The sequence below is a fragment of the Hippoglossus hippoglossus genome, chromosome 6 (genome assembly GCF_009819705.1).
Source record: "Hippoglossus hippoglossus isolate fHipHip1 chromosome 6, fHipHip1.pri, whole genome shotgun sequence".
NCBI lineage: Eukaryota > Metazoa > Chordata > Actinopteri > Pleuronectiformes > Pleuronectidae > Hippoglossus > Hippoglossus hippoglossus.
Genome location: NC_047156.1, coordinates 11883625 through 11907455, shown reverse-complemented (window position 1 = coordinate 11907455; position 23831 = coordinate 11883625). Strand labels below are relative to the sequence as shown.

Genomic DNA, 23831 nt, shown 5'->3' with positions numbered 1-23831 from the left:
GGTGGCGCTCTGCCGCCCCCTGCTGATCAAGGTCCGATTCAATACACTTTATTAGATATAAGTGGTTTTCGGGAGTTTCTCCTGATCCTAGTCAGAGTTTAAGGACAGAGTTTACCACACCTTGTGTTAATCGCTATGAGGAGAACTGTGATTCGTGAATATGGGCTGTACAAATAAAATGTGATTGATTGATTTGCATCTAACTGGTGTGCTTCTGAAAAAGTGGGATCCTCCATTCCATCCTTTAATTTTTTCAAATACAAAAAAACATGATTATTATTAGCACGTTTCCAAAAAGGGCCATTTGAAATCAAAATTACAACAATGAATACATGATAAATATTTCATTATAATCAATTTGTTTGTTTCTCCTGTTTTCCTTTAACGGTTCAGGGTGTAGAATTAGGTGACATCTAGTGGTGAAGTTGCATGTTGCAGCTGAATACCCCTCACCTTAACCTCCCATTCCAAACACGAAAGAGAACCTGTGGTAGACTTCGGTTGTCATAACAACTCAAAAGGTGTTGTGTTTGTTCAGTTTGGAATACTGTCAAAACATGGCGGCCTCCGTAGAGAGGACCCGCTCCTGATGTAAATATAAAGTATTTAAATATAAAGGGCCTATTCTAGGGTAAAGAAAACAACAATTTGTACAATTTAGATGAAACACACTAGTGAACACATTACTAGGATTATTTTATATTCAATTTCTGCCAATAGATCCCTTTCACCTTAATCTTAGTCACTGGCCCTTTAAGTTGCGCTCTTATTTGGTCAAAACTGTTATTACCACAATGGAGAAGCTAAAATCTTTTAATGGCTCAAGTTTCATTTCAATTCCATTTATATTAAGTCAACTCACAACATACATTATCTCAAGGCACTTTACGGAGAAAGGTCGAAACCACAAAACTTCCCACATTGAGCAAGCACTTGGCAAAAGTGCAGAGGAACAATCAAATTTTAATAGAAAACCTCCGACAGAACCAGACTCCGGGTTTGCAGCCGTCTGCCTCCACAAGTTGGGTTGAAAGGAAAGAAATGAGGGAGAGAAGAGAAAGAGATCTGGATTGATTATTAAAATGCTGGTTTTAAACCCTGTCCTTTCCATCCTGAGCTCATTTTAATAATAGGCCACCAGGCTTTCCACTTTACCCATCAAAACCTCTAATTTGATGTTTTCATTTTAAAAATAAACTAGACTTTGACATGTTTTTCTTTCTCTCTATTAAAACCATTTCATTGGAGAAGCTGTGCCAACTTTTGGTGCGTTTCTCCTCAAAGCAATACATTAGTTGAGTTTGAAATGTGTTGCTCGCTGGATGTGAAACCAAACAAATTCAAATCTCCGATGCCATTTTCAAGGTGTGTGAAAACCAGCTGATATGCAGGTTCTGTTCCAAATACCGCCCTCCGTCTAGACATGTGACTGCAGCAGTGTGTGAACAAAACCAACATCAGCTCCAGACTAAATAAACAGGGCTTATCAAAGTGATGACTGTTAGATAGGCCCTCTGCTTCATTGTTATGTTAACATCACGGTTCCGTTTGGAAAGTAAAGCCTGCTATTGGTTGGATAACAGATCCACTCCAGCAGTAGCATAACTCCAAATTAAGAAAAAAAGAAATGGAAAGTTAAAATTATTTTATTTCAAAGAAGATTCTGGGGAGGTAACCAGGGTTACGTTGACGTCATGATAATAATATCTCTCGTCTCGTAGAGACCCACAAATCAGAATTTTAGACTCACAACATTTTGTGTGATTTTTAAATAGTCACTAAATGTGGCTTTTAATATTAAAAAAAAGTACTCACAGTTTCTCACATTGTGTAACAATTTTGTAATTTGTGTGCGGCGAACATATATTAAATAGTTTAGCTGGTAACACCAACTTTATTTCAGATTCACTGATTTGAATGACCTGTCTGCACAATTACGGCTCTGCTGTAAATAAAGACAAAATCATTGAGTTATAAATGTTGCAGGACAGATCAGAGTTGTTTCAGGAGCAGGTATCCCTATATGACAGGCGGCCGACAAGTGAACACTTTCAAATATATTTCTGGCTTATAACAGATCCTGTAGTTGGTCAAACATACACAAGGACTGATCAGACAGGGCTCAAGCTTCTTCTTATTGACCAACCTAAAAAAAAAGCTTAAATTATTTATTACGTAACACTTTTATTCATACAAAACAACAGAATATATAAAGAAAATGTCACTCTCATGCCAGGGAGTTCTACTATTGCTCAAAATTGCATTAGCTGAGGAAATGGCATGTTTAAAACAAAAATAAAATAAAAAACAAAGAAAACAAGTGTTTCACACAACCGTACACTCCCTTTGTCCTGTTCTGGCTTCATAAACTATACTGTAAAACAAACTATAATACAGAACGACTAAAAGTGTCCTCCCCTACACCTGGGCTAAAAGCTAAGAACATAAATAACAAAAGCACATTTATTTGGCTTTTACATTACACAGCTTCGAGAGTCTATCCAGTGTCCACTTTTCCTTATTTGATTCTGAAGATGAGAAAAAAAATAAAAGAACACAACGAGAACAACACCAATAACAGTAAAGAGAAACGACAGCTTGCTGTGGAGAGAGGAGTGAAAACAGAGGGGCTGAAAACTCCTGCATGTGTGTGTGCGTTTGGTTGTGTTGCTTCTCCAGCAGAGCTCATTGGAAGCTTGCTCCGCCCCCACGTTGAAAGATGTGTAACATGTCTATGTTAGGGTCCCTCCTGCGGGGGGTGCTGTGTGCTGCTGGGTGGGAGTGAGGAGCAGAGGCGAGTGCTGGCGGTCCGTGGCAGGCTGACAAGAGGGGGGTCTTTAGTCCGTAAAGTCTCTCACTCCTCACTGCAGGAAGGAACAGCTGGGTTGGGAAAGCCAGAAAGTTTGTCTCGGACCACGGTCGGGTCACCACAGACAACACACTCTCTCTCTCTTCTGTACACACACTCCTGATGTCTCGGTGCTCACAAACACGCGCACAATCAGCCAGACCCAGACACCCCTGCTGGTTTTTTTAGGTGGTTCGTTCCTCCCCATCCGTCTCCTGCTTGGTCCGGCGCAGGTTGCTTTTCATCTTCACAAACTCGGGGGTGTTCTCCTGCTCCTCCTCGTTTTTCTGTTGATCCAGGTCGAGCTGCAGAAAAACAGACACGAGCACATTCAAATTATAGAGGCCATGAAGTGTTGGTGGCAACATGTTAGACAACATGGAGCCATCTAAGTGCTATAGAGACACAGTTTATATTTTTTGTTTCAATCACTTACCTGCTCTAGTTTCTGTTGTCTTTTCATGAGCTCGATCTCCAGGTCGCTCCTCTTCTTGTGGGCCTCCTGCTCCTCCTTCTGAGCCTTGAGAACTTGCTCCCTCTTTCTTTTCTCCATCACCTTCTGGAGCTCAGGTTTATTCTGAGGAGCGAGACCCCTGTGGGGGGAAAACAACATGTTACTAAAATAAAGCTTAGCGAACAACCACTGTGTAACACATGCTGGTAAAACCCACTGGGAGGGAGACCGCCGTTCAAATTCCTGCGCAACAGATGATGACCATGACCTCATTCTATGACAACATGCAGATCTATATTAGATGCTCGGATTAAACATGTCAGTCGTGTTTCAGGGCAAGTTTTGATGTGGAGCCAAACACAGATTGTTCCACATTTTACAGATCTGCGTACGTGACGTCTGCCAGCACTGGAACCGACTTTGGAAAAAGTGATTTGAAACCCCAAACTTTTGTTTCTTTTCTTTTCCTTTTATAGGCACCAGAAAAACAAAATATCAAACCCAAAATCCTGAAACGATTAACAATATTTTCCTCATGCGAAAGCTCTCTCGGGACGATTAAGTCACAGGGAGCCAGAGGGATTGTTACACAACTGCCTGGGTTTGTGTAGCAAAACTCCAAAAAGGAGGAGAGTGAAGTCTTAATTAACTGTGAGCGTGTCTTGCAAAGAGGATGAGGAGGAGGAGGAGTGAAATGTTATGCAATGCTCCAAACTACGAGAGGGAAGGGTGGAGGGGCTGCGGATGAGCTTTGGGAGTAGAAGTATTTAAGACAGAGGGAACAGAGATGGATTGGAGTCAGCTAAGAAAAGGCAAAAACAAATAAACAGCAAAGTCTGCAAAGGATTAGGCGGCACAACAAAGTGGCACACAAGGAAGAAAAAAGTCGGACTATTCTTGGACTAAAATCCAATTTCCTTCCTTTATTAATGCAATTTGAAAACGCATGCTATCAGGATTAACTCTGCTTGTGGTTAGGGATTTTGCTTCGCCTGACTCTGCACAAGCCGCCTCTTCAAAAGAAAAAACGCTGCGCGCCTACCTGACTGCAGTTTGGCAACAACAATGCCTTAATTAAATGCATTATTAAGTCCGGGGAGATTACATAACTGAGCCCACGATGTTCGGAGCAGGAGTGGGAGTCAATTTCACAACACTGCACTTTGTTACTTAAAAGACGTCACTGCTGCAGTTAAATAGCCTGGCTCTCCTGACGGCCGGGGGTCTAACGAAGAACACACTTAGCGAGCTAAAAGACGTGACTGTTGTGGAGCACCTTCAGTGCAGGAAGGAGGGAGGGGTCAAGGTCACTGGGAGCAATAAGACGGGCGATAAACATGCTCACGCTACTCCCCTCCTTCACTGTGGGCGACACTTACATCACTGACCCTCCCACCTACAACCCGGCCTGTGGGTGCCCGCCCTCGAGCAGACGGCCAGGAATGTGTGTTCAAATCCCACACATCAATACGTCCATCTGCTCTAAAGCTTCACCAGTTGTGCGATGGTAGAATTTCTGAAATTCCTCTGTACTTGTACTCATATCTATGCGAGGAACGTTTTGAGCAAAGATCTACATTCTGTCCTCACTGTTTCAAAAGGCTGTTTGAGGGTTTAGATTTACTTTTAGGGTTAAGGCTAGAATTAGGTTTAGGTTAGGGTCTGGAATTTAGTTGTGATAATTATGTTAAGGGTATGTTATGTTATGTTCACAATAATTTAATTAATTAGTAACACACAGACAGAAAGTATGACTGTTTTGGTCCTGAATCCCATACATTTCCTACAATTAAACATCTAATAGCACAAATCTTGTCAAAAGGGGTCTGTGGTCTGATTTGTGTCAGTTTAGGGTCCTTGGTATGCAAACGAATGTCTAACTAGAACAAGAACGTGTGTGTGTGTGTGTGTGTGTGTGTGTGTGTGTGTGTGTGTGTGTGATCTTGTACAGATCTCTTTGTGAGGACCAGTTTAAGCCTACAACCATGAGGACATTTTGGGAAAGTGAGGACATTTTGGCTGGTCCTCACTTTCTGACCCACCTTTAATGGACTGTTTGGGGGTTAAGACCTGGTTTTAGGGTTAGGGTTAGAATTAGTTATGGTGGTTAAGGTAAGGGTAAGGGGCTAGGGAATGCATTATGCCAATGAGTGTCCTCTCTAAGATACAAGTACAAATGTGTGTGTGTGTGTGTGTGTGTGTGTGTGTGTGTGTGTGTGTGTGTGTGTGTGTGTGTGTGTGTGTGTGTGTGTGTGTGTGTGTGTGAAGAGAAGAGTCACAGCAGCTAAGGTAGCAGAGGCAGCAAAAGGCCTCCAGCCAGAGACTGTTTTGTAATCTTTATTACATAACAGTTTTTTTTCCCATCCATACAGCCATCCATCCGTCCACTCATTCATCCCTCCATCCATCCATCCTCCCACCCCACCACCACTCCCTGACTAATCACCCGGGCAGGCGAGCTTTCCATACTCAGTGTTCGATAGGAAACCCAATCAAAACAGGTTTAAAAGCCCACCAGCTTCATCTCAGAGACTTTAAGAGAACATCCTCAGTCTAGACAAGGAACAATATTCTGCACCACGAAGAATGGGTTTTTCTCTTCTAAACCTCTTAATACATTTCTTCCACGCTCATCCTGACCTCTTCCCCATCATTCAATAACGCTGTTTACAGCGTCACAACAAGGGCACCTCACTCTTTGACCCGTTTAAGACCGGAGCATCACTGCTGTGATGTAACAGCTGTCATCAGCATGTTCTGTTTACGTAGCTATTTATAGCGCAGGCACAAAGCTGCACGGTGCGATGATAAAAAAACACAAATATCTAGTGTTAAAAAGAGTGATCGCAGTCCTCAGTATGCAAGTGCACGTACATATACGCACACTATCCAGTCTAGACTTTAGGCTGCATGCCTGCAATTCTCTGTTGCAGGACCTGGTTCAAACATAAGCAGCCAAGTTCTTGTGGATCCTGTACAATCAGAGTGACCTTTACATAACCAATTTTTGACACACTAATGCACTCGTTTTATGTAATGGCTTCTATGAAAGTTTTATACGCTGAGCTTTACATAATAATGCTGCAGCTGCTGGAGGTTAGAGGCAGCATTGAGGTCAGATACTCAGCAGGAGCATCGGCACAGGCTGCGCAGATAATTTCAAACCAATTACAAGAGAGTGGCTGGATTTTATTAAGTCATCCTCCATTTGTAAAAAGGTTAAACTAAATTAGCCAGGGTCCAGACACTTTGCTGTTTTCCCATGACTAACCTATGCAGCACAGCACTAGAACCAACTGATGGTTTTAGCAAAGCCCCATCCATTGTAGTTTCTTTATATCCAGACTGGAAACGGCTTTATTCACAAGTGTCTTTAACTAAACTACTTTACAATCATTGTATTCTATTATCTTATATATTTCTATCTATTTTATTTGTATTATTTGACTGCTTCAACTTATTAGGGCCAGAGGACCAAGAGTAAAAAGGCCCCATTTTCTTTATATTATAAATAAAGATTTGATACTTTATATTACCTCTTGTATGTTACTCTTTTTAATCTTTTATTTTACTTGAAAATTGTTTTAAACTGTGTTTTCAGATTTTTAATAGTTTTCTTTTAATTTGGTCTCAGTTGTTTTTAATGTCCCTGTACAGCACCTTCGATTTACCTCTGTGTATGAAATGTGCTTTACATATAAAACTGCCTGCCTCGCCTGTATTAGTAAAAGGCACTTTTGATGCTGTTGCAGGAGATGATGTTGGACAGCGTTTCACCACTCCATCAATTAATAAAACTTTATCTGTCCGATCCTTTGCTGCACATGAAAACAAACATGTTTATTATGAACCATAAACAATGATAAATCCGCAGGTCGCTAATCATCAAATAAGAATCTCGTTCTTCTGTGAAAGCTGTAAATTACCGGTTGTTTTATGAGGGAATAAAAGAGACAACAACAGATAAAGACCGAAGATGCATGAGTTTTTTTCCTTTTGCTGACCTCTTCTGGTTCATGAGCAGTTCTCGGTGCAGGTCCTGGTGGTTGCGGGAGTTCTTGACCGGGTTGATCAGCTTCTTGGGTTTGATGAGCTCATCACAGTCTCCCTCCAGATAGTCTGGCTCTGCCATGACACTCCTCCCCGGTGACAGCGATAGACCAGGGTCACACGGATCTGGATCAGCAGAAACAAAAGAAAAGGACCTTTATAGAAACATTTAATATGTGATAATGACCCACTTCTTCTCAATGGCTTTCAACTGGAGTCGAGTCTGCTATTGTAACATTTTAATTCTCAAATATCTATGATGTTTAACATTTTATTGCTTTTTGTATTTACTCTATTTTTTTTATTTTTTATGTACATATTTTAAGCCCGTTCAACGCTTTAAACAACTGTGGTTGCTTTGCACATGCTATATAAATAAACTTAGACTTTACTCTATTTAAGACTTTACTTTGAAACAGGTTCAGATGCAGCAAATAAAGACATTTATTGGACAGAAATCTCAGTATATTACAAGGCCACAGATTTTAATGGGATCTAATAATTCTCTTAAAAGTTCACTCCTTTCAAAACCCGATTTGAGCATCTCACGGAGTCTCTGGCATAAACTCAGAGTTTGTCAATGGTCTCTATGGTGTTGGAGGGACTCAGCAATGGAATTACATAATTGTTCCACATTGAGTGGATGGGAACACTTCATCCTCCGGTCAGATGATACAACAACCACATGCAAATGATGAAAAGATGAATCACGGCAGCACAGAATCACAATCAAGTATCTGTCAGACACATAGAAGCTGCTAAAACACAACTAACCCAAACATCGTCCATGACCTCAAGAATAAAGCAACTTCTATTCATGACTTCCAGACTCAGACACATGTCCTTAGACCAATCCGCTCCTTTCAGTGAGTTAATGGGAAAAAGCTATTTTATCAACCTGTAAAATAACTGGGATATACATTAAGTTTCAGTAATATCCCTTGTTAAGCATAGACAACATGAAACAACAGTATTTAACTTGTATGGCAGTTAGGTGCTACTTTTTACTGTTTTGCTCAATGAAAATCCAACTTTCACTGGAGACTAGAGCTCACAATAAAGGAACATGAATTTCTAAACGATGAAACAGATGTAAGTCTGAAGATCCAACTAAAATGAGAACAGAGTAAAATCTGAGAAAACAGGTTTGTAACATAAAACACATTCAAGCAAGTACATATACTGCACATGGACTAAAACAGCAAAGTACCTCACATTTACCTCCTGTTAAAAATGTATATAAATAAATTCAGTTCTTGGCAGAACTCACCCTGTAGATGAGGAAAGACGGGGTATCTGAACATTGTCGCCATCTCTGCTATTTTGAATCGGAAAAGGAGAATCCAACACAACGTGCCGTCCTGCGTATCAGTAAACTGCAGAGGCTCCGAGAGGAGATGCGTTCTGTTCTGCACAGCTGTTTGCAACTGAGCTGCTCTGAGTTCAAAGTCTGTTTTATAGTCAAGCTCACACACACACTCTCTCTCTCTCTCTCTCTCTCTCTCTCCTCCCTCCCTCGTGCTCCCTCCCACTCGCTTTCAAAGCACATCTCTAGATGAAGAATATATATATATATATCCAAATTGTCACGATTGCTTATGAAACAGATTATTCACTAATAAATAAATATCATCAGTTGTGAGTTTATGGGTATCTTGTCTGTAAAATAGTCGTATGTATATGAACACACACACACACACACACACACACACACACACACACACACACACACACACACACACACACACACACACACACACACACACACACACACACACACACACACACACACACACACACACACACACACACACACACACACACACACACACACACAAGTTAGGGTAAAGTCTGTTTTACAATAGCAGTAAACTGAAGAACAGTACACTACAGAATTAGCTGGGACTTTACAGCATTGGTTGCAATAAATAGAAAGTCTTGCACATCAATCTTTCCATAGAAAGTAAACAGTCTATGTTTTTCCCACAGTCTGAGGAATGACTCAGATCTACAAACAATCATGTTCTCAAATTCCTGTGATTTCTGAGGCGTTGCCTGGTGACCAGTCTCTCCTGTGAGCGACTGATAAGTACAGAAACCAACTGAAAACACACAGTGTTTTTTTGGAACTCCACTCAGTCTCTATTTGTTCCAGAGAATCATTTCACTGCACGTGCTAGACACAAAGGGGGGGGGGGGGGGGGGGGGGGGGGGGGAGTGTGTCCTCAGCGTCAAAACATACATGCAGAAGGTTGATGCAATGACTCAAAGAAACCACAAGAGGTCCACATTCTTGCATCGCAGGAACTAAACGGTGTCAGTTACATAACAAAGAAGCCAAAGATAAACATGGTCTGCCTGCTGCAGAACAAAGAGAGAGATGAAACACACACAAAAATACTGTTGATGGATATGTTAACAAATGAAAACACTGCTTTTACCAGTTGATCATGATGTACGGTCGTAGTAGTGACTAATCTCTTCTAATCGGATTACCTTTAAAAATGTATCTTCATCAACTCAAAAACAAATCTTCAAATCTAAGTGTAGAATAATTACATTTACACAATCATCAAATTAAGTAAGACGAATTTAAAACACTGTGAATCTATTCCTCAGTTTATTTAACACGTATTTTCATACATGACTACATCACTGGCTATGATGCCAGGGACGTGGCAGTCACAGGACATTTTGTGACACCACCAGGACACGGTGACGGTGTTTGTGCACATGAGATCATGGCAGAGGTGGGCAGAGCAGAGCGGCTTGTGGCTGTAATCAGGGGCTGCGCACACGCACACACACACACACACACACACACACACACACACACACACACACACACACACACACACACACACACACACACACACACACACACACACGTGCTGTGTACATCAAAAGGCGGCTTGTGTTAATGCCGGAAGTGGGGGGCAGAGCGACTTACAGACGGGCAGTGTTGTCAGAAGTGTCCGTTGGTTTAACACATCTGCTTCGACTTCCTCTGTAGCCCAGAGGGAGAGGGGAAGTGACATAGGGAGTTCAAAAGGAACCTGCAACCTCCAAATTGGAACCCTGCTTAAAGTCAGACGTATCACTGGTGGTTTTACATGTTTTATTTTACGCTCCCTCTGGTTTCACTTAGGAGCTATATAGATAGCGTGTTACAGTTAAAGCCTGCAACACCTAAATACAGATACAAGTTAACATGTATTTAGTCGTGTCTCAAAATCTCTCCTTCTACAGAAGTCGTACTGTATGTGTGGGTTTCAGAACTATACAACTCCAGAACCAGCAGCTATGACAACACGTACAATGTGTTCATATCTACTCATGAATTTTCAACAAATCTATATGCACAAAAACATGTACGATATGTTAACATAGCCCCAAGCATCAATAAGACGAAAACAACATTTTTGGGACAAGACTTGCTGCTGTTCCAGGAATCCTATTAAAACAGTGTGTTTATTGGTTTAGGGGACACACCCACACAGCAGAGACAGCACACACACACACACACACACACACACACACACACACACACACACACACACACACACACACACACACACACACACACACACACACACACACACACACACACACACACACACACACACACACACACACACACACACACACACACACACACACACACACACACACAGAGAGAGATAATGAGACTACAAATTCAACATGTCCAAGCATTCAGGGATAAAATGGGAAGAAAGTTGATAAATACAATGGAAAAGATGGAAAAAAACGAAAAACTGGGTCAGAAGAGAGTCTAGGAAAACAGAAGGGGAAGTTGGTCAGAGACAGCTTTCCTCTGTTTACTTCACTCTCCCAGTCATCCTCATGACCTGTTTATGACTGATCTAACATACTGTGAAATGTCACATTTTAGAGCCTGCTCACTACAGGAAGTATTCAATCAATCTTTAGGGGAATAGACCAAAAGAAAGATAGAAAAAAGAAGTTTAGAAAGCTTAAATCCATTTAAGAGGCTGAAACGTACGTTTCAAATGATACATCACTCATGTCGGACTCACTGAAAAGAAAGTGTGTGTGTGACAGTTTATTTTAAAAAGACGTGATCTGATCGATGTGTGTGATAAATGTTTGTGCAATAGTGACTGTGTTTGTATTAAAGTTAACTGGCAGGTTGCATTAGAGCTGATAGGGTGACTTATCTTGGAAGGGTTGAGCAGCAACACTGTGCCAAGTGATTGCATTACCGCAGACCGCTCTGCTATGAGTTAAGACCCACAAACACACTTGCATTCATAATACAGGCTAATTTCTCAACTTCCTCCTCAACTGTCAAGTCGCCATGGAGACCTGACATCACCCAGTGACACAGCACAACTTGCAGTATGCTGACAATTCAAGGCTTCCTATGAGCCGCACTGAAAACACGACAACGGCTGTCGTCAAAATAATCATTAAAGGAGCCATATTATGCTTTTTATGTTTTTTCTTCTTTCCTCTAGTAAACACATTTTGTGTGTATGCAAAAGGTCTGTAAAGTTGAAAAGTCCAAAATTCGCAGTAAAGGGAGCTCCTGCAGAAAACACTGCTCCTCGCTAGTAGACGACCGGTACTTCTGCATCATTGTGATGTCATGTGACATCACAATACCCACCTAGTGGCCAGTCAAGTATGTCTCCCAACAAAGTCTGGGAGAGGCGAGAGTGGAGGCCACATTGCCTACATGTGCTAGATACATTTGACTAATCAGAGCAGACTGGGCTTCATCAGGAGGGGGGGGTCTTAAAGAGACACGAGCTGAAACCCAGTGTTTCAGACAGAGGCTGAAAAGAGGTGCAGCAGCAACAGACAGTATGAGGACAGTGATGTGTTTTCTGAACATTGGGGCATGTAAACCTTCTCAAGTAATAAATTATGAAAATTATGAACCTGACTATGAGCACATCATGTCTCCTTAAAAAAAGCTATAATTTAATCTTTTTTTTTTTGGAAGATACATAAAATAGAGTCATCACCTGCTGTTCACCTCAGCTCGATGGAGCTTAAGGTGCTGTGCTGTTTACGTTCGGTCTCTTTAGCAGAACGCTATGATGAAGCCATTTTCCACTACCTGTTCAGCCACAAAGAACAGACGTATTTAACGACAAGATGCTACACATGGTGGAGCATTTAGCAGCTAAAGAGCCAGATTTCCCGAGGATGTTTTGGAATTCTCAAAACAAAGCTAAAAAAGAGTGAATATTAGACAAAAACTTCAAATTAATGGTATTGCTCTTTGTCTGCTTAAAGTGTAAATGGGGCGACGGCATCCTAATATATCGATTTAAAGCTGAGATTATGTTACGTTGCCAAAAAAAAATAATGCAAAACAAAAGCACTCTTCCTGGTATAAACTCAGCAGAGGAAAGCATAGATGGGCAGAGTGATGGTGAGAGATGTGGTGGACTACATACAGTAAATTGGCCACTATCTGTACTTGTCTTTTGTTTCAGTGGTGGGAAGCAGACAAACAATACTGTATTTTCTACAGGGAAGACAACTAATTACAACAACTGGATTGTTACTGGACAAGACGTGAGAAAAACAAAGCTGGATCATAACCACGTGTCAAGACTTACAGACTATGGACAAGCACATAGAGAACAAAAAGCTGAATAATGACATGGTTAACCCTTCTTGTGTCGTGAGTGTCCCTCTTGAAAGACAGAAGACGTAGGGCGAGGAGGGCAGCTGGCGCTCGGCTTCGCCATCTGACCTCCTCCATCCTCCCGTCTTACTCCAGGATACAGGCACAAACAGAGCAGACCATCCCAAGCTCTGCAGAGGGAGGGGCGGCATGATGGGCCAGTCAACTGTCGTATGCTGCTTGTGAACACATGACTGACCACACCCACTCCAACAGCAAGCCTTAGCTGGGATTTATTTTCCACAGTAACCAGCACAAATGTGCACAGGGGTGTGGGGGTCAGGGACACACATACACAAAAGCACGAATCAGCATTTTAGCTCCAGTTTGAAAAATATATTGATCGTGGACACACCCAAAATGATAACATTTGATTTTTTTTTTAACTAAAAAGTGAATTCATGCTATTAGATTTGTATTTACGAACAAGCTCACAGTGTTATTCCATAAGAATTCATCCTCCTTACGTCATTCAAGAGAGCAAACCACAATTTGGGCCTTTGCATATATTCTTGACAATGGCTTCAGAGCCTATTAATGAAATGAAAAACTTTCATATAAAATACTTAACATTTTCTTGAAACTCAATTTACCATCTGCTCTCTTGCTCTGATATCTCCTCCCTGTCCCATATAGTTCCCCTCGTTCACTCTTTTTTTTCTTGGCCCGATCGTGTCTATTCCTCTCACAGATGGGAGGTCCAGCCCTCGGGGGAAATTGCGTCATCAATACCCCTAAAGCAACCCCCACACCCCATTCTTCCTCTCTCTCACACACACACACACACACACACACACACACACACACACACACACACACACACACACACACACACACACACACACACACACACACACACACACACACACACACACACACACACACACAGTGTGTTTAAAGGCAGACAAACCTGGGTGTGCGTCTTCTATCCTTTCTGTTAATGAAGCAACCATTCAGCCACAAACATGGGAGGCCTAATTAAAACACACAGATAGATCGCTTTTCACGGACAGCTGAGGGAGGTGGGGGAGGGAGAGCAGGGTGTGTGTGTGACAGAGAGTGAGAGTGAGAGTGACAGAAAAGTAAAAGAGAAGCAGAGAGTTGGTGGCCGAGAAGTGACAATGAGCCCATTGCTTACCGGACAGAGCATGATCTGTATATGTACGTGCTTTTAAATAGGCCTCCCCATGACGACACATAAGTTGTGCAGGGAAGCACAGTGACGTACATGTGCACAGAGAAACAATAGAATTTCGTGCTTTCCTGTCACTTGCAACTGCAAACATGTTTCAAAGTCAGGAACAAGTGGGAAGAAAAAAAAACACAGCCCACACATCTACAGCAGTTGTTTGCAGTCTGGTACAGTGTGTGCATGTGTAAGCAAAATGAGACACCCTCAGGAAAAACAGATCTGGCAGAGGATGCCAAAGAGTGAACCAACCGACAAGAGAAGACTAAACATGAACATGTTTCAACAAAGCAAACCGGAGCTCCGCTTATGTGATTGCTATCAATGGTTTGAGTTGAATCTGTTACTAATTTATAATCACCACCCTACCAGTGCAGAGAAGATGACAGAGCGAGTGGTGTATGAAGATATGATGTGGTTTTTAATCCAAATGCATTTGGGCTGAAAATACATTGAACTACCATTTGCATTTGGCTAAACAAAACTCAATGACTGGATGTCGGAGGGGGAAACAAAGAGAGAGACATAAAGCAAAGGGGGAAGTGGTTCCTTAAAAGTATGCTGGGGAGTTTGGGGGTTGAGGTCTGTTTTGTATTTCCTGCTTTGGAGTGGTAGGGGGGGCCCGAAGCGAATAAGAGGAGAGGAGCTGGGGAATTCTAGGGCCTCATCATGTACTGACCTCTTCAGGCACCCGCCCTGCTCCCACAATACGATGATGTCACTAGGGAGACGCAAGGGTATGGGAATTTACAATCGGGGCTTTAGGGTTCGTAAAGCGCAGATGCGCACACATGCACCGACACCCATGCGAGAAAATGGATAATGTAACGCACAGTGAATCATGTGAGAAAGGCTGTTAGGATTTAGCCATGGAGTCTGTGTAAGGCCCTGATGTCATTAAGGGAGTACAAGGTGCTGCTATAGACTGTCATGATGCAAAGAAAAAAACTCATTACCACGCCTGTCAGCCAAGAGCAATAGTTCATACAAAAACATCTTAACTACAGTCACTCCCTCCTTCTAACTTTAAAATATCTTAGCCCAGTGCTGACGATGAGTGAAACTATCTGACTCATCTTCTCATGATCACTGTGTTTGACTATCTCTCTTCACAATTCTGAAAAATAAAGGGGAACTGTGAGGAAGCAAGAAGAAGAAGAAGTTTAAACTCTGAACATCACACAAAGGCCGTCTCTGTGCACTGGACACTGTGACTTCAACAGGCAAAAAGGAGGAATGTCCACACTCTACTTCTCATGTCAAAGTTACTTCTTGTTCTCCATTTTAAAACTTCTGCAACAATAACAATGATAATTTGATGTTTGGGTCTGATTCAAATCACAGTGTTGTGATCTCTCGTGGCTACAGTTCCTCAAATCCGTGCCTGTGTGACTTTCCGTCTCTTTGTTTCTTGCAGATGGCTACACTATGGCTACGTTTGGTTTTGTCTGATTACATTGAGAACTTGACTGCGTCTACATCCAGCTTTTAAGAGTCGATTGCAGTACATGAACAAGTGTCCGGCTGTGATGGCTGATGTGCCACGTGATTGGATCAACTTGCTATTTTAGGTTCTTATATAGATATTGACACATGAAATGCCTGTGATGATGCCGAAAATGTCGGGTTGGGAATCTGCGAGTACGCAAATCTATGTACCGATCTGATAACACGTCTCAATTCAACCTATCCCAGGATTCATCGCCTTCGTAGGCTGCATAGATCGCATCCTTCAAAAGGAGGAGGCCCTTGTATTGGGACACAGCTTTTCCCAGAAATCACTTCTTCTTCAACTCTCCAAAAGAGCAGTTGCCCACTTTCCGCCACCGGCAAGTCCTGTTTTTAGAGTAAATAAGAAAATGTGATTTCTGGTAGCGCAGAGCAGAAACACGCCTGGTTTGACAGTTTGCGTTCAGCCCTGACTCGCAGTTTTGTTGAAGCACGTTGTGTGAGCCCCCAGGGGTTGAGGCAGATTACAGAATGAATGGGATGGATTGAAAAGGGAGCAGACACCACGTTGAGTCACGCTGTGGGAATGTGATGAACCTGCAAAGTGATTATTGCTTTGGGCTCACAACAGCATAGGGCGGACACACACACACACACACACACACACACACACACACACACACACACACACACACACACACACACACACACACACACACACACACACACACACACACACACACACACACACACACACACACACACACACACACACACACACACACACCTTTATGACATCTTTGAGTGACAGAAACATTTGGATGCACGCTACATGCACTTTTCTTTAACAGGTTAAAATCAAAGTGCTTACTCAAACCAAATTCTGAACACATGTCCTGATGGTGACTGGTGGTGGAGGGGATGGGGGTGCAGTTTGGGGTCACACCTGTCAGTCAAACACAAAAGGCTGGTCTAAACCCTCTCACAGCTGACACTGACACATGTTCCTGCATGTATATGTATAGACCCTATAAGAACAGTTGCACTGGAACAGATGAGCAACACATGCACAGAAAAAAAAGACTGTTTTTTTCTCCACAGACGTATATACCCCTAGAAGGCAAATTACAGACACAGCACATGCGTGTTTCATGTGGCTCCTCCTCACTGAGATGTAAACATGTGCCTATGTGCTGCACGTCCCTCACGCACATCACCCCTCTACATGCAGTCTGTCTCTTCGGTGGTTGTAAAAGCAAGGTAGTTTAAAAGAAAAGCCACAGCCGATTGGTCTGGCTCAGCAGTGTCAAGTGCTGTTCAGTCATAAAGGAAGTGTCTTTGTTACGGCTCCGCAGTCAGTTTCCAGCTCCAGATACAAAGCTTTGTGCTTTACTGCTGTTTTCTACCTCATGGAGCAGAGTCACGCCCCCTCCTCGCCGTCAACTGGCTGAGCCCAGCTGGGAGCTTGAATCTCATTGGCTGGGAGGGGGCACACTGGAGAGGATTTGGGAGGTACTCCTTTGTTTACATGGTAGTAGAGAAAACCCCAATAACAAATGTTACCTTGGAAAACCAGACAATCTACAGTTAGCCAGACAGACACACAGGGGTGTAGAGCTGATGCCCACACACACACACACAGATAATGATTTAACCGGGTGTCCTAATTTAACAGGCCAGATGACAAGTCTTTGTTCTCTTTTCTTTATGCACGAAATGACACAAAATATATGCTGCATGCATATTTTTAGTTAGGGACAGTCGGCAATCATGTGGTTTCATTGTCTGATGAAACTTTCCAAAGCCAGTATACATTCTGAAAGCCCTGCAGACTTCAGGCTGCGACAGAAACAAGAGGCGTATGTTCCTGTTTGCGTTTTATAATAAGAAGACAGGATCATATATCTTGATACCGACTTACAAAAGAACTTAATCCAATTCATGCAGCTCAGACTCCCGATCTCTCTATACTTCAACCTAAGGGGCTGTGAGGAGGAAGGCATTTAGAATCTGCGTGCGTGCGTGTGTCATCCATTCCCCGAGACGACGCAAAGTGGTCAGCACGGTAATGGGGCTTTATTGTGATTGAAGCTGCAGCGTAACAGCAGGAAAATCAATGGGATTCTGCGAGAAGCTGAGTCTCTCTAGGTGTGTCTGTGTGCGTTTGTTTTAGTCTGTGGTGTGCACATGCTGTATCCATCCTATCTCTCTTTTATGACTGAATCAACATCAAGTCCTCAGGCAGCTCAAACAACTGAGTCAAGCCTCTGCATGTCTGACTTTAGTATGACCTGAACCCCACTCTCCAAACCAGCACACCTTGCATCCCACCGCAGCTCTTTATCAGGAAACTCAATACCCAAATAATGACATCATAATCTAAAACCATGGTAACAAGACCACAGCACAGTGTAAACAAACCCTTTGTGCCGTTGTCAGATTCTATGATTTCATCACTTGTGTTTGCATTGCATCATAATATTTCATTCAGGGCAGTAACTCAGACAGTGTCTGAGAAAAAGCTGGCAAAACAGACCATGAAGACAAAGCAGCCAAACAACACATTTTTAACATGTAAACGAAAAGACTTCCCGTTAAAGTTACTGTAAGACTTCACGGAAGCCTGCTTACTCCTTATTACCTCAGCCAAGGTGGTTGTTTTCGTCTGTTGATGTGTCTGATATTTGGCAGGGTTACACAAAGACTACAGAGAGGAAGCCTGGTGTAAGTTTGCAGTACGGGTCGGGGAAGAACCCATTACATTTTGGTGTCCGGACATGGATCAGGGGGCGGATGCAGGTATTTTTAACGTTGTGAAATGGGGCGTTTTTCAACATTTTCGTTGATTTCTCAGAGAATAATTCATGGATCTGGATGAAAAATCACCAGGCATGTTTAGGCGACTGATATTTATGAGTGTGTGCAATTTGGTGCACGTAGATTCTTTAAATATATGGTTTTGTAAGGGGACTGTTGGGACTTGTCAGAGGTATGCACCATTATCTGCTGAATGCCATTCTAGCTATGTAAGTGGAAGTCTTGAAAAAGCTGTGTTTCAGTTTCAGGGTACAGTCAAAACCAGCGCAAAGGGGCGAAAAACAACCACTCGCTTCCTGTGGTAAATCTGTGGTGATTCGTGTTTGGTTAACGGTGCTGACAGGAGTTGCACATGTGTACATATACGGAAATGAACTTCCCTTATGTGTCTTGAAAATGTTTCACCTCTCATTCTTATCTTCTTCAATTCTTAACTGACAAGTGGGAGGTTTTGGGTGTTTGACATCGGTGGGTCTTGACCTATGTTGAGAGTCATTATGTTAAACATGCACAGAAATGGGATATTTTACTTAAATAGTCTGCAGAAGAGGTGTACTTTCATGAAGTTTGAGGAAGAATAACTCAAGTAAGTAAAATGTTGGAGTAGGTTGGAAAACCATCAGATGTTACGACTGAATTGTATATCTAGTTTTGTGACTAGATTTCGAGACTATTCTAGACTGAAACCATGAGGACGAACCTCCCAGTAGAGAGAACCTATGAAACTTTCTTTACATGGCTTATTAACAGGAAGACTTGAAAAAAACATTTATTACAAAGAAAGCTTTCACCACAAACAACAATATGTCCGTTAAGATCTAAAAGTGCAAGATCATGCGAAACACAGGCACACACAGCAACACCTTCTCGTGCAGTGTGGGTCCTGAGGATCAGCGCTTTCTGCTGACTGGGCCAGATCTTGTGACCACAGACAGACCAGCAGGACTGTGGGAGATAATACTGTCAACACACTTGTGGGTCGCCAGTTACTGTACAACCCCTCCTGAACACACACACACACACACACACACACACACACACACACACACACACACACACACACACACACACACACACACACACACACACACACACACACACACACACACACACACACACACACACACACACACACACACACACAGACCTAAATACCTAGATTTCCTTGAGGTCAGGTTGAGTCCTTGACATGGACTCGAGATTCTATAATGATACATCTGAAAGAAAGCTGCGCCCGAACCACTAATGGACAGATGCCATTATAGAATGGAAAGTCAGACATTTCATTCACATATTTAAATTCCTGTGAGTGCAATAATAATGGAGCAGAGAGCATTCCAGTTGTAACACCCACCACACACACACACACACACACACGCACACACACACGCACAGTGACAGCATCGGCCCTTACGGGAAACAGAAGACATCAGCAAAAGAGACAGAGTGAGAGGAACAGGAGTGAGGAGGGGAGGAGGGGGTTCAAAGATCAGAAAACAGATGTAAATCGTTTAGCAACTCCCCCCAAATGACTAACACATGTGCAAGAAACTTTCCCCTCCCTGCACAAACAGACATACACACTCACACAGACACACGCACATATGAAAGCTCTGCACATAGACTGTATAACCTACTCATTCATACCACCTGCTTTAGTCAGTTCTCCTCTCACGAGAACACATCTGATAAGCCACAGTAAAACTGCTTCACATGTTGAAGGGGTTCAGTTGTGTTTGCCAGGCTGCAAAAACCTCCACGTGCACGCACACACCCACACACACACACACACACACTACAACCTTCGGTCTATAGGGCTGGGTCCAAGCATGTTTGTTTAACGTCTTGTTAAAGTTTGACAGAAAGCATAAGCCACTATGGAAAAGAAATGGTACAGGTTTAGTTCGAGACTGACAGATATGTTGCAACCTCACAACATATCTCACACACACACACACACACACACACACACACACACACACACACACACACACACACACACACACACACACACACACACACACACACACACACACACACACACACACACACACACACACACACACACACACACACACACACACACACACACCTCTGTGGGTTCAGAGGAAGTTAGATTGACTTACATTGATTTCCTGGACACTTACTCTAACCTTAATCATAGTTACTACATGCCTAAAGCTAATCTAAACCACACCGAAAACATGTATTAAAATGTAATGATTTATGTATTGAGGACTTGCTTTTTGTCCCCATAAGGTGACTGTGTGGACAGATATTGGTCACAACAACACACACCTCATGACAGTTGGAGTCGGAGTGCCTGATGACAGCAGCAGGCCAGTGTGTCAGCTCTGACTGAGGCCATGTGCTTTGACACACAAGGCTGCTAGTCATTGCTGTGCTATCACACACACACACACACACACACTCACACCCTCTACCTCACAAACGATGAATTCAGACACAGCTCATGTACTACATATGGTCTCTTATTGAACTGCTTGTCCAGCAATCAGGCCTCATTCAGAGGATACAGACACTATACTACAACTCCAATTACGACTACTTATAATAATAAACTTTATTAGCATTTAGCACTTTTCTTGCTAACCACAACAAATAACCCCCCCAAAAAAATATTTGTAAAAGAAAATCAATGTGGCATGACAGTATTACTTGTAGGACAACAGTATTATTTGTAGGACAACAGAATTACTTGTAGGATGACAGTAGTACTTGTAGGATGACAGTAGTACTTGTAGGATGACAGTAGTACTTTAGTGACACGTAAGAAAAACAGCACAAAAAGTCTCGACCATAAAGCTCTTTTAGACAAATCTGTAATCTAGCGATTGCTTAAAAACACTTGTTTTGAATGTTTAAATAACACGTACACACATATTGTCACATGTGCGCTTTACATGTAAAGTCCCATAACATCCTCTCTGCAGACACAGACACACACACAGACACAGACAGACGGACAGACCAGGAATAATAAAAGCTGAGGGTTTCCTCCACTATTCTCATCCCAGGGCACAAAGTGTCCGTGAACACACCACAGTGCCACAAAGTAAACGCAACACAACAACCTCAACGTGTTTGTTCTTCGCGGTCTCCTACAGTCACGCGCTACAACAAAAGACAGACACAATGAAACAAGAGTTTGTATTTTGCAATCTCATCCTCTCATTCTCTCCATCTCTCCCTTCCTCCTCTACCCTTTCGTTCTGCCCCACAAACCCCTGCTTCAGTGGACACACACACACACACACTGTTCACAAACAACGTGCTGCTTTTGTTGGAGAAACATTATCGCGAAAAAAAACACATCGCACACACACGGGCGCGCGCGCGCACACACACACCTACCTTCAAAGTCGACTTCCCCAACTCAACTTGTCTGGTTTTTAAAAATGACAAAGTGAGTCGGGCTTCATCGGAGCGTGTCCCGATCACTTCTTAGGGCCGAGGTGTGTCTGCGAGACTCCTGCGTTCAGAAACTGTTCACACACACACACACACACACACACTGACACACACTCTCAGCCAGGACCCATAGAAAATGTAAATTTAAGCTGGGTGGGCGGGATGGAGTGACGTAGGCAGAGGCCCCTCCTCCTCTGTCTTCATCTGAGGGACTCCTCCAGCTCAGGGCGGGGCGTGTGTGCAGCCCACGAGGACCCGCACACACACGAGGACCCACGTACACATAAGCCCCCATTAACACTCATGATCACCCACAAACACACGAGCACCCACATACACATGAGCACACACAAACACGAGCACCAATATACACACACAAGCACACATGTTTAGGCCAGATACAAAATATATACTGTATATAAATATATATATATATTTTTTTACAGTTATTTTATTTTATTTTATTTTATTTTATTATTTATTTGTATCTAAAGTTTATCTTATCACAACAGTTCCATACAACATCTGAATATTGTAAAACCCTGAGCCAATATTTGAGAAAATGGTGAAACTGTGAAAATGTATGTATAGATATAAGATCATTCATTTTTATTAAACTTTTTTTTTTCCCTTTTCTTGAAGAAGTTACGGTTGAAGTTTGTTCCCACAGACGGATCATCTTATCATTCGTCACTTTGACTACAACAGCTCAGTCTGCTGCTGCTGCTGGTGCAGACTGAATATCCAGAGCATTCTCTGTGATAAAGAGTAATCTGCTTAGTGATGAAGGTGGATCTGCTTATCCATCATCCTTCTGTTCAATCGGCTCACCCAAGCCCCCAGTTTCATGGCGTTCTGTCGGTTTACTTATTTCAGGGGCTATATACAGTGTTATTCTCTTACTGGGTTTGATCCCTGTTTTGGATAAAGATCTAAGTTGCTGCACAACGGCAGAGCAGGATTACTGGAAATGACCAAAAAAAAAAAGAGAGACGGCCAAAGGGTCTGGTTTGAAATCTCAACATGTGGGAGGAGTGGGCGTCTGAGAAGTAAAACATTCCTAAGGACCTTCTCATAATTTAGGAGAGGGGTGACTAAAGTGTTGAGCTGAACAATAGGATGAGTCATGACAGGGATCTCCTCAGACAGAGGGGGACCCTCCCTTCAGAGTGGGGCCGAGCTCCCACCATGCAGGAAACAGATGTGTACAGACCGAGTGTTTGTGTGTGTGTGTATATGTGTGAGAGAAACCAAACCTAAAAAACATCCTTCTTACAGAGAGTCGATAAGAATGATACTCATATCTGTAAGCTCAATTTGTAGCAATAGAGCCAGCAGCTGGTTAGCTTAGCATAATGACTGCAAACAAAGGGAAACAGCTAGCTACAGTCCTACCTGAATATATAAAGCGAACTATTGTATATTGTTTGTTTATCTGTATTAAATGTAAAAAAAAATGTAATTAATTAGCTGTTTAATGGCCAAGAAATAGTCTGGCCCATAACCCCCTTTAAAACAGTGAACTCTTTACAGACCTGAGAGGGGTCTCACCTTCAAACTCAAGAACTCCAAAAAAGAGTGTGTTTCACATAATCTGTTTTCATAACTCATGTGTTTTATTCCGTTTATTGTTTGTACTCATATGTATTTCATTTATTCTGTCTACTTGTCTGTATGTTACTATCTATACCACTTAATTTTGTTCTAGACTTTACATTGACAGTAAAGGCATTGTATTCAATTGATTAATTCAGAGCTTATGCTTCACTTAAAATAACACAACAGACACTACCTCATTATTTGTGTTAGAGAGTTTTATTTAACTAAAACACACCAGAGGTATAAACCATTACTGCTATAGGAAGAAAGTACTTCCTCACTGTCCAAGTAAAACAACTTCTCTGTAGAT

The 23831-nt window shown here is 42.3% G+C and overlaps 1 protein-coding gene and 1 long non-coding RNA gene across 7 annotated transcripts in view; both read right to left on the bottom strand.

Annotated features, from left to right (window-relative positions):
* The window catches only part of fam107b (family with sequence similarity 107 member B), a 37775-nt gene extending 15718 nt beyond the window's left edge, over positions 1-22057 (bottom strand). For 4 of the 6 annotated variants that reach the window (XR_004614045.1, XR_004614044.1, XR_004614042.1 and 1 more), the window contains exons 1-4: positions 8623-8787; positions 7307-7478; positions 3285-3441; positions 2957-3153 (exon numbers count right to left, since the gene is read on the bottom strand). Coding sequence is in view for 2 of the 6 variants with exons in the window: in XM_034587212.1 (XP_034443103.1) it covers positions 3034-3153; positions 3285-3441; positions 7307-7478; positions 8623-8665 (492 nt within the window). In the remaining 4 variants the exon portion in view is untranslated. Of the gene's footprint in view, positions 1-2154; positions 3154-3284; positions 3442-7306; positions 7479-8622; positions 8808-21865 lie in introns of those variants that run through there. The other 2 variants (XM_034587213.1, XM_034587212.1) reach the window with 2 other exon arrangements.
* LOC117762694 lies at positions 2155-8863 on the bottom strand. The gene is made up of 2 exons (XR_004614046.1): positions 8832-8863; positions 2155-2954 (listed from the first exon to the last, which is right to left on the bottom strand). It is a non-coding gene; the product is annotated as an uncharacterized LOC117762694 (long non-coding RNA).
* Positions 22058-23831: the final 1774 nt, after the last annotated feature.